This window comes from Atractosteus spatula, chromosome 5 (genome assembly GCF_055471065.1).
Source record: "Atractosteus spatula isolate fAtrSpa1 chromosome 5, fAtrSpa1.hap1, whole genome shotgun sequence".
Lineage (NCBI taxonomy): Eukaryota > Metazoa > Chordata > Actinopteri > Semionotiformes > Lepisosteidae > Atractosteus > Atractosteus spatula.
The window spans coordinates 61045518-61056494 of record NC_142710.1 but is presented as its reverse complement, the minus strand read 5'-3'; the positions used below and the strand labels follow the sequence as shown (position 1 = coordinate 61056494).

The following is a 10977-nucleotide window of genomic DNA, read 5'->3' as shown; positions in this document are numbered from 1 at the left end:
AATAAATTATAAAACAAACAAAAAGTCTGCCTGTAATTGTACATTTGACATTTTCTATAAAAAGATCACTCTAGTTAATGTGCAACCGTATAATACGGAGGACCACAGCATATATACTGTATATATATATATGCGGAACCCATTTCCGTATTTCCAGTGTTTCCAGTAGTCATTTTATGTGACACTACAGGAAGCACTGCTATTTTCGCTACTAATTACCATGGTGCTTTGCGACTTTCCTTTCTCTTCCGGTTGTGATCTAATTCGGTTGCAAGGTAGTGAATTTGCTCCTTTAAGGGATATCTTTCATCTTAAACAATCCTTAAATGTGAATCGTGAAACTTAAAATATAAGGGCTCATTAATACTAAGTAACGCATAACGGGTGGATTATACTATGAATTGAAACATAAGTACAACGTTCATTGCTTACATTCATTTTAAAATCACAAGGCCACTTTCCGATTTCGTTCCATAACACTTACGTAGGGTACACAGACGTTGTTTTGTTTTTTACATACCGAAGAACTGGGAATATAATTAATATTATATTCGGAAACCTTGGGTGGAAAGAACTTTTCAGTTAGTTTGCTGGAACGTCACACAATGAAGTCCATACTTATATAAAACGCACAATTAGTGTATAACGTTGCTTAAGTTCTGGGAATTGTTTACGCATCTAAATAGTTATGTTCAGCTCGTTTTTTCCTGTAAATACATTTTCTACCACAACTGTGTGCAAGTAGCTTCGGATGTGAATGCTGAACCTTGTTTTCTCTCGTTTTAGCAAAGCTTTAAAATGGCCAAGTCCAAGAACCACACCACCCACAACCAGTGTAAGTATAAAATAATGCTACTTATGTGCCCGTTTATTCACACTCGATTCCATACTTACTGTTTTTTTTCTTTTTCCAGCCCGTAAGTGGCATCGAAATGGCATTAAAAAGCCCAGATCCGACAGATACGAGTCCCTGAAGGGGGTAAGTGTTGTGTTGTTGCTTTGTGGCCTTAAATAGTCGTTCTCGATGTAGTGAGTAGGTCTTGTTATCTGTTTGGCTTATTTTGTGTGCAGTTTAATTGTGCGATAATATTTTTTATGTTCCCCGCTAATGTAAGTGATTTGACAAAAAATAATCACGTTTAAATATTGCACTCTAAACCAAGAGCTGCTGTGCTTGAGCATATGGTCGTTAAAAGAATAACATTATTTCTATAATAAATGTGGGAATTTAGGAATGTAGCTCAAGAATTGCACATCAGTAAATGTGATACAGTTGGCCTTCCAAGCATACATTGTTCGTGTTCAGTTGAGTTCAGTCACTTATAATAGAAAGCCTTTTGAATATCCGCACCTTTAAGTAGTCTAGGAAGTTGTTTAACTGTTGTATGCATGATGGTTTTAAAACAAGGGGGAAGTTCCCATTTCTTTCACGTCAATAAGCCATTGTTCATTCTGCTGTCATCTTCAGTTGTGACATCAATTCTGTACAATGTTTTCAGTTGGGCTCCCATCTGGATCATATGTAGTATTTTAGTCTGCTCCAAATAAGTTTAATAGATAGTAGACATATTGCTTAAGTTACACTTCCTATAATAAAGAATGACTAAGGTACTTATTTTAGGATAAATGTTCCTTTATTGGATGAAATAAGTTGTTAATGTAATAAACTCTCATCAGATTATGTATGCAAATGACATATAGTAACTGAACAGATTTAATTATATGAAGAAGTGGTGATTAACAAAAAGGCACATTAAAAATGAACTTCATAGAAAGTTAGGTCATCACTGGTGTTCAGTCTTTGGCAGTATATTGTCTAAGACACTGCATCAGAAATATATGCTCTCTAAAATGTAGCTGTCAAAAATTTGGGTTTTGCTTATCATTATAGCACAAGATGTCTGCAAATGGGTTACAATCTAAAGATTCTTGTAATAAAGCAGTTGTAGAAAATGTTGATACCTGATCAGAAAAACAGTGACTTTACATATTTCTTTGTTCTTTGTTCAGCTCCTCTTGGTGTCTTACCAGAATGTTGGTTTATATCCCTTGTTAAATCTAAATTTAAGTTAGTCAAAGTGAAAGTGTCCTCAACATGCTGCCTGAAATGCATGACTTGACATGCTTGGTGATCTGTAGGAAAAGGTAGTATTGCCAGGTTACCAAGTGTACAGAAATCAGAATATATAAGCTTAGTTTGATCATTTATGACACTGCTTACTTTCTCAGTTAAAAATTACTTCTAATATTGTAAGGAAAGCTTAACATATGAAACTGATCATGCTGATGACATCTTTACAGTTGGGCACATTTTAAAGTAATTTGCTTTTGCAGGTTGATCCAAAATTCTTGAGGAACATGCGGTTTGCTAAGAAGCACAACAAGAAAGGACTGAAGAAAGCCATGGCAGCCAAACAGAGTGCAAAATAAGTGGCAGGAGTGTCACAAGGATCCACCTTCTTGTCAGACTTTTCCTTTCGGACTGTTTCAATCACCTGAGACACCTTTTGTACCTGAATAAAACCATGGGCAGTTGAAAGGAACAGTTCACTTTCTTTCATTTTTAAAAAAGGCTATTCATCTTTAGCTAGATGAGGGTGTAGATTGGGACAGCAGTTGCAGTATTGATAGGAAAGTTGATAATTAATTTTAACTGAATCAAAAGGCAATTGGTTAACAACATGAATGCATCTTGTTCCATGAACTTAATTACTGCAAATATTTGAAAAGGTTGAGACCGTTTTAAAATTGTGTGGTACTACTAAAAACATCTTGATAACAGTTTCTATGGCTACGTAGAATGTGGGATAAGCAAGTGGTTTTTATAATTACATTTATATAGTGCTTTTTTTATTCCAAAGGATCCCAAAGTGTTTTAAGTGTAGGAGTGGACCCACTTAATCCATTACTGAAGTGCAGCACCACTCGAGTAACATACAGTAGCCATTATGCAACAGTTGCACATTATACTGCAGATCAGGTGGAAAAGTGAAGAATTGCTTTGCCATTTGAATTAAGAGGGAGCTTTAGGTGGGCCTAAAGTGTGAGCCCAAAGTGGAGTTAAGACAATATTGCTTAGCTCCTGATATCTGCTGAGTTCAAGGTCAGATACAAGAAAATTGTTGGATATGCGTACTGAAAAGTTCAGTTCCTGTTAGAGTTGTCCTCAAAAGGTAATTTTAATCCTTAACATTAAAGTGACATGAGAACAGATCTAGACCTGCAGCTGAGCCATCTAAAAATATCAGTTGCAATGAGACAGGATTTCTGTTGTTTCTAAATTAATTCTTGCCAATGAGTGGTATCTTTGATTTTACATCAAATCTTTGATTGAAGATATAAGAATATTATGCTTCTGTATTTTTATTGATGGGTAATCCCTTGATGACATTTATTCTACTCAAAAGGTTTTAAGAGTGATTAACAGAGGCTGGGTGATTACAGTCTCTTTGGGAAAGTGAAATGGAAAGGGCTAATCAAACTAATAATCATAATAGTAGTTCTATTATTATAACAGTTATCTTAGGGATACATTTGTGCCGATAGCTTTAGATACAAAGTGAAATCTGTTTAAAGACGAGGATTTTTATGTGCACGAATGCATGTATCCATAATCTTAGTTTTTAATTTGTGGTATTTGAACAGTGCCCATGTTCCTCCAATACAAAATATTATTTTAAAACCTCATTCTTTAGTAGTGCCTGATGCTGAAGTAAAAATAGTTTGGAGTCTCCTTGCCCTCCTTTTTATTTCTCTTTCAGCTTTGAATCCAAATGGTTATCTGCCTCTACAATGAGATTGTCAAATGGTGATACAAAATTGAAGTATGATAGCATTACCATGATGGGGATGTTCTCCATTGCATATTTTAATGGAGCTTACAACGAAAGTGCAGTAGGGATGACGGCATCAAGGTGCCCTTTAACCTCAGCCACCCTAACGCAGAACTATTCCTGACAACATTTCCTAAAAAAAACTATCAATACCAAATGTTAGTCTTTGTATTAGTTGAATGCAGCCCTTCTCTACCACATCTTGTGCTTCACAGCTGCCCCTTAGTTTACTCCTCACTCTGTGTGGGGGTTCTTGGCCCTCAGCCATGGTGGTTAAGCCAAATCTTTATATGCCTAAGCACTCAAATACTTCAAATACATTTAAATATCAGGTGTCATTCTTCACTAGCAGCATTTTAAATAACTAGAACCCTCGTAAAACATTTTGGAAACTACTGTTTGGTATTTTGTAGTATGACTGGAAGCCTTCTCTGTCTTCACAAATCAAACATTTCTAAACATGGTAACTACATTGTGCAGACAGAAATAGCTCATCACACAATACATTGGGTAACTTGATCTAGACTTTGAGGCTGTGAAACAGGACTGATAACCTCAAACAGTTTTGGCCTAAAAGTACTATGCAGTAAGCGTAGTATTTAGAATGTCTTGTTCTCTAGCTTTGAGATTTTGTTGGTTTTCCTATTATTGTGCTGATGGTTTCTGCTTTCTTTTCTAAAAACAGTTAAACCTGCTATTTGCAAGCATTTATCTGCAAGTCATCTTTCAGACCTAAAACTATAGTGGGTCTTTAGGTGTTGCTTAGTTTTTCAGTAGTGCAAGAACACTTACTATCATCTTGTATTTACTGACTAGACACAGAAGTCCTTGCAATCTTCAGCTGAGCATTCCTACGGTCTTTCAGAGAGCACTACTAGTATGTATATTGCAGGTTGTTGCTTATTTTAAAACTCTACATCTGTGATCTTTATTAGAGATATTCAGCACATCTGGGTTGCTTGTTGAGAGTCGAGTATAATGCCACAAGAAACAGCTTCAAAGAAATGTTCTTCGGGAAGACAGAAGAAACTGGCTGATGAATAATCTCAGGTATATATTTTAAAGGCAGTGCCTAGCGTGCAACACATACTTAAGGGTTGTGAAAGTAGACATGAATGACCTTGTTTGACAGAAATTCAGCTGATCAAATGTGATTATGCAAAGGAATACCTATATGGCCCTTTTTAATACTAATAGTGTTTATCTTTACAATGATAACATACCAGCCATTTCTTTTTCTAAATGCCAAGAGCTTCAACCATTCAAAAGCACGGAAGCATTGTTTTTTGTGAATGTATAAGTTATATTAAAAAAAGAAGTTTAGAAATGTGCAGTGACCTTTTTACTTTTTTGAGCCTCTCAGTGAAGTGAAATAAGCTGTAGAAGGTAGCAGTCTTTTTCAAAAGAAGAATCTCTTGAGTTATTTCCTATGGTGGAGTCCAAAATAATCAAACACTGTTATCAAAGAACCAAATGAGCATAATACAACACTGACCATAATGTAGAAACCAGACTGATCTGAAGGTGTACAGAGGTCATGAGATTTGATGCTACGGTGCTGGCATGAGTATGTGTCTGTGGCTGTGTCCTTGTGCACTCTGCAAAAGACTGGCGTCCCCTCCCCACCCAGGGTGTATCCTGCCTTGCACCCGTTGCTTCCTGGGATAGCTTCCAACTCCCTCGTGACCCTGTATTGGATAAAACTGTTAGAAATGGATGGATACATGTCTGCTAATAACTGCATAAAGAAAATTTATTTTCCTTCTATTCTGGTTCTTCTACACTAATTCAAGATTAATAATGTAGAATATAAGTTGGTCAGAATTCAGACTTTTTTTCCCATTAAGCACTGAGCTTAAGGGTGCGCAAAAGTTAACAACTTTATTGCAGCACGTCTCTAACGTAATTTAAAGAGAATACACAGATTAAGAATGGTACTGCAAAAGGCTGTAAGAAAAGCTAAGATTAATGTCTGTTGCAAAATTCGCAAAATTAAGAAGGGGTGTCTTCAATCTTGTTTTTCTACATTTCTCATTCATCTGTCTATGCTACTGTTGTCTTTTAAAGTTGGTAAAAATGCTAGACTTTAAAAGAGATCACTTAAAGTGATCAGTGAGGTCTTTTCCAGTTGTGTGTTAAGTTAATACATTTTCATTTCATCCTGCATGAGCAGAAATGCAGAATGTATTCTGGCACTTGCTGCATAATAATTTCTCACAGCAGCACGGAGTGGATTATTTTAAACATCTACACATGAATTGAATACATGTACTGCAAATAGCAATTTTGAAGCATGAGGGATGTTGTTGCATCACATAACTTCTAACTGGTGTGAAAAAGTAAAAGGCATAACATATATAACATCTGTGATTATACCTTTTAACACAGGTTCTGCTGCCTCTGCTTTTGCTATAGGCCTGTTTATTAACACAGATTATTATGATGGATTATAGATTGCTCCAGTTTTTGTCATATAGCGTTATGGGAAAGCTCTGAATCTTGGAATGAATTTGAGTCAGAGGTGTCAGCATTACTGTTAAGGCAAACACAGCATACCACATCTGACTGATAAGCAAAGCAAGGACCAAAACCACTACACTTGGGACTTGGGACTTGGGACTAAGTTCTCTATGTGGAGTCAGTGTTCATCAGACCTGCTCTACTGACCTGTTGAAAAGATGAGGAGAGAAGTAACATTTTTAAAGGTTTTTTTGAGAGTCATGAAATGGTCAGAGGCACATGTTGGAGTTGTTTTACTCTGCTGTTGCATTAAAAATATTTATTCACTGCTTGTTCTATTAAAATATATTTTAAGAGGCTTTGCCAGCTTTGACAACAAACAGCATTGTTTAGTTATTTTACTGTTATTTTAAAACTGTATTAAAAACAAACAAGAAGGTTTATCAATTGAAAACCCATACTTCTTAGCCTATTACATTTATTATTTATTATCAGTTAAATCTGAACACTAACATACTACTGAATTCAAACTCAGTGCATACTGTACAATATCTTGTACTGCAGAGGGTTTAGGTTTCTAGAGAATTGAGATCCAGCTGCAGATACTGTAAGTCAAAACTGATACACAATTACTTGTGATGCTGTTTGTGAACGTGGATATCTAAAAATCAACAAACTAACCTCCACCTTTTTAATCTTTGGTCCGAACAACTCCAACGGCAACAGCCATATCGGGGACTTACTGCTGGTGCACATACTGAACCACCAGACAGATTGGTCTCTTGTTTTAAATCCGGTGGGAGAATGGGGGGATTAGTTTAGTATGTTGTTATAAGGCAACTTTCCACTGTGTGCAGTCTGAGCTACATGTCCTGGCAGCTGCAATCCCATTCTGACTTCATCACATTCTTTTTTTATATGACAAATGAAAGGGAAATCCTTACCTCCAAATATTTTACAGTAAATTGGACAGGAGTTGCACACTCCTGTCCAAGCATAGGTTGTATCTTATGGAGTATACATACGACAGGCTACAAATGCCCACACGCTCAGTGCAATGATGTTTAATTGCTGTGCTTTGCCAGGGACAGTTCAATCGCTGGCAGCACCTTTAATGTGTAATCATTTACATTGTGCTGAAACAAATTCATTAATAGGAATGTTGTCTTTGCCTCTAAGGTTTTTTTTTAATGTGTTAGATGTTATCACATTCCTTTAGCTCTTCAAATAAATTAACAGAAGAGTGATAAAAGTTTATAAGACAAAATACCTTTGTACTGTTAATTTTAAATAGTGTGCTTGAAATAGAGAAATGCCACATCCTAAATTGCTTTGCTGATAGAATCTCTAGAGGCATATAGCTAAATTGAATTTGAAATGTGATAGAGGAATTGAATGTATTTACCACAGATTTGATGTGTTTTTATCATCCTTGTCTTTAGTTATGTAATCTATAGAAAATGTTTCACTTCCTCTGTCCTATTTGGTACTGTATTGTTACTACCCTATAAGTGCTGAATTTCAGCATGCCTAGTTACAGTACATCCTGTATTGTTATGAGCTTTTAGTTATTGGCTTATCATGCTTTTGGCGTTTTTTTGAAACTGTGCATTATGTGTCGGCTCTGGTCAGTAATTTCTCAGTGGTGTGTTAGCCACACTGAATGATGGAGAGTTTTCAAAGAAAGCCTTTGTTTCCTTTCTCCTAAAGGTTGTTTTTTATCGTTTTGAACTGGACTGGAGAACAAGAGTCTGGCATCAAATATGTTAATTGCTCGAGAGTTTTCAGGGACACAAGAGCAGCTGTCACAGAGCTTCTGAAACTTTGCTGATTGCTTCAGACCAGCGGCTCCCTTGTCGAAGACCCATAACTTTGATCGTCTTTAGCAATCCTTCAGTTTAATTAGTCTAAATATAGCTCTGTCTTTCCAACTCATTCGGTGATAGAATGAGGCACTGGGGAGGAGCAATAATGGATTTACATTCCCAACTGATAAAGACTGGAATTTGTTTGTCTAGTTTTTGTATTGCAGTCCAGATAGCTTGCATCTCCAAACCTAGAAAAAAAGCTCCATCCTTTTTTGGTGCAACCCTTTCCCTCCATCATATTTACTTTTGTCAGTCTTCTATTGAAAAAAAGTAAATATGATGGAGGCAGAGAATTGGCTCTGTGGCTAAGGCTGTGGCTGGAAGGTTGCCAGTTCATATCCCACGGCTGGCAGAGGAATCCTACTCTGGCGGGTCCCTGAGCAAGGCCCTTAACCCCAACTGCTCTGGGGCCGCCATATAAATGGCTGACCCTGTGCTCTGACCCCAAGCTTCTCTTCCTGTCTGTGTGTCTCATGGAGAGCAAGTTGGGGTATGTGAAAAAGACAAATTCCTAATACAAGAAATTATATATGGCTGATTAAGTGATCTTATCTTATTGGTGGAGAAGGAATAGTTTGTCTTTATCCCTGATAAGATAACATCTCAAGATAACTTGTAATCATGTTTCTGTAGCATTACCTTTTTGCATCTCCGCTAATATTCCTGTATACAGTATATATATCCCCTATATATATTTGGGGAAATATATCTATCTCCCCAATATAGCTTATACATCATTTCACATTCTACTTTACCAAACAGAAATCATGCAAACTTAATGATGGCAAGTTCCTGAAAGAGAGAAAAAAATTCAGAAGGTTTGATTCTCTTTGTGATTGCAGAGGTCAGGGCTTAGTTGCGTGCAGGACATTGTCTTTCCATGTTGTAAAGTGCTGTAAGACAGTGTGAGGTGAAAGAAGGGGGTGATAAAGCAGCTGGCGAAGACTGACAAGAGATAGCAACGGCTCTTAAAGTCTTGCCTGTGCCAGATGGGGGCACAACTCCAGCTGCTGCCATCCAGTTTGTATGCTCTCCAACCCAGCAAAGGAAGAAGAGACCATCCCAGTGACTGTAGCCAAATGATCAGGAGTGCAGATCCTGCATGCTGCTTCCCAAAACTGAGGGCTTTAAAAGGTCAGCATACCACCAGATACCTCTGCACAGCACACACAGCTACAGACCACAGTGCCAGCAGCCCTGCAGGGGGAGACAAACCATCACACCTGAGCTGCAATTGAAAAATCAATTTCTTCGTTCCCTTTCCTGAATATTTAACTCTGAATATGTGGCTTTCTGAAATTGGATTGATGCTTTTTTATCAAAATGTCATGTCTTCATATTAACTTCGTGAAAACTTCATATACTGCACATAATTCTAAAGAACTGCTATTTAAGCTGACAAAAGAATTGTCACTGGACTGTGAAAAGCCCCTGTGCGCAAACAAATGTTAACACATTTAAAGATGCATTCAGTTGTCTGTTGAGATGTGTATTCTTCTATCCTAATCCATTTGCTAGGTAGCAGTATTGCGTAGTGTGGTGGGTTTTGGGTTCAAGACACTGGCTGTTTTACCTTGAATGAACAGGTTCAGCCCAATTTCTCCAGACCATCCAGCTGCAAGAATGGGGACTGGTGGGGTAGGCTCTGCATTGGACTGGCTTCCCATCCATCCAGGAGGTAGTCTTGTCCTCTCTGATCTCTTAATGCCATGGAAACCAGGATTGTGTCTGCATTGATGAGTTGTTGTGGCTAAAACACAGAGAGACCTACCTAATTCATTATATAACTGTGTGGGCATGTGGTTAAAAAAGTGTTAGCCAATAGAAGAAAACCTCTTTCAATAGCTATAATGTCAAAGAAGTTGGAGGAAAACTGGAGTTTAAAATATCCATAGTTATTGTATATATTAATATGCACTTCCATATTGCAGAACATTGCAGTATATGAGTTCCAGCCCTGTAGGTTATGTTAGGTTATTATCACCTGGTCTATTAATAGCTGACATTTGTTTAACAACTGCACTAAGCATTCAGACTTGCTAATGAGGCTGGAGAAGGAATTCCTTGGATGAAGAGAAAGTTAGAGAGATGAATTGTTGTCAGGAAGAATCTTAACATCTCAGTGTGGTGTGATTTGAGACCATCAAAAAGGCAGGGAAAGATTTGTTTGCTGGTTAGAAGTGGCTGATATCTAAATTACAAAAGCTAGAGGGAAAAAGCTATTTTTTACTTCTCTCAATTAGACTCATGTACTCATTGTTAGAGGCATGTTGCTTTCTAAATAATCCAATTCATACTGCTTTAAGCATGCTTTTAACTTTCATTGGTGTCACGGGAAGAAAACAGGATTCGTTTTTGGAATCTTACTGCAGTTTCATACTGATTTCACACACAGGTAAATTTGCTGGAGCTCTGGAAAAAGGAAAATATATATTTTTCAAAAGCAGCTTTAAATCACTACATTATATTACAAATCCTTTTCCTCCTGAAGTTTTCCTAATTGCATCTTATTTGTTTTGAGTGAAAAAGACTACACCAGTGTTGGACTTTTTAAGCTCAGTTTTTAAGGCTGTAATCTATACCTCCAAGCATTTTATTTTCTAGATATTGTAAAAAAATAATATAAAGTTATATTTTTTTTCTGTGTGTACTTTGTAAGTTCTCCTCATGTTCATGTGGGTTTCCTCTGGTTGCTCCATTTTCCTCCCAAAATCCAAAAACATATTGGTAGATTAATTGGATTCTAGGAAAATTAGCTCTAGATGTGAGCATGTCTGTGTCTGTGTTCGTGTGGCTGCCTTGATGGACTGTGATTT

At 37.0% G+C, this 10977-nt stretch overlaps 1 protein-coding gene across 1 annotated transcript; it reads left to right on the top strand.

The window, feature by feature from the left end:
* The first annotated feature begins 204 nt into the window (after positions 1 to 204).
* rpl29 (ribosomal protein L29) lies at positions 205 to 2543 on the top strand. The gene is made up of 4 exons (XM_088915666.1): positions 205 to 275; positions 787 to 835; positions 915 to 979; positions 2335 to 2543. Exons 2-4 carry the CDS (start codon positions 799 to 801, stop codon positions 2428 to 2430), a joined length of 198 nt encoding a protein of 65 aa, XP_088771792.1. The 5' UTR covers positions 205 to 275; positions 787 to 798; the 3' UTR covers positions 2431 to 2543.
* Positions 2544 to 10977: the final 8434 nt, after the last annotated feature.

Coding starts and splice junctions, on each gene's coding strand:
- rpl29 (XM_088915666.1), top strand. CDS start 799: ATGGCCAAGTCCAAGAACCACACCACCCACAACCAGT. Junction 836..914: donor CCACACCACCCACAACCAGT/GTAAGTATAAAA, acceptor TTCTTTTTCCAG/CCCGTAAGTGGCATCGAAAT. Junction 980..2,334: donor GATACGAGTCCCTGAAGGGG/GTAAGTGTTGTG, acceptor TTGCTTTTGCAG/GTTGATCCAAAATTCTTGAG.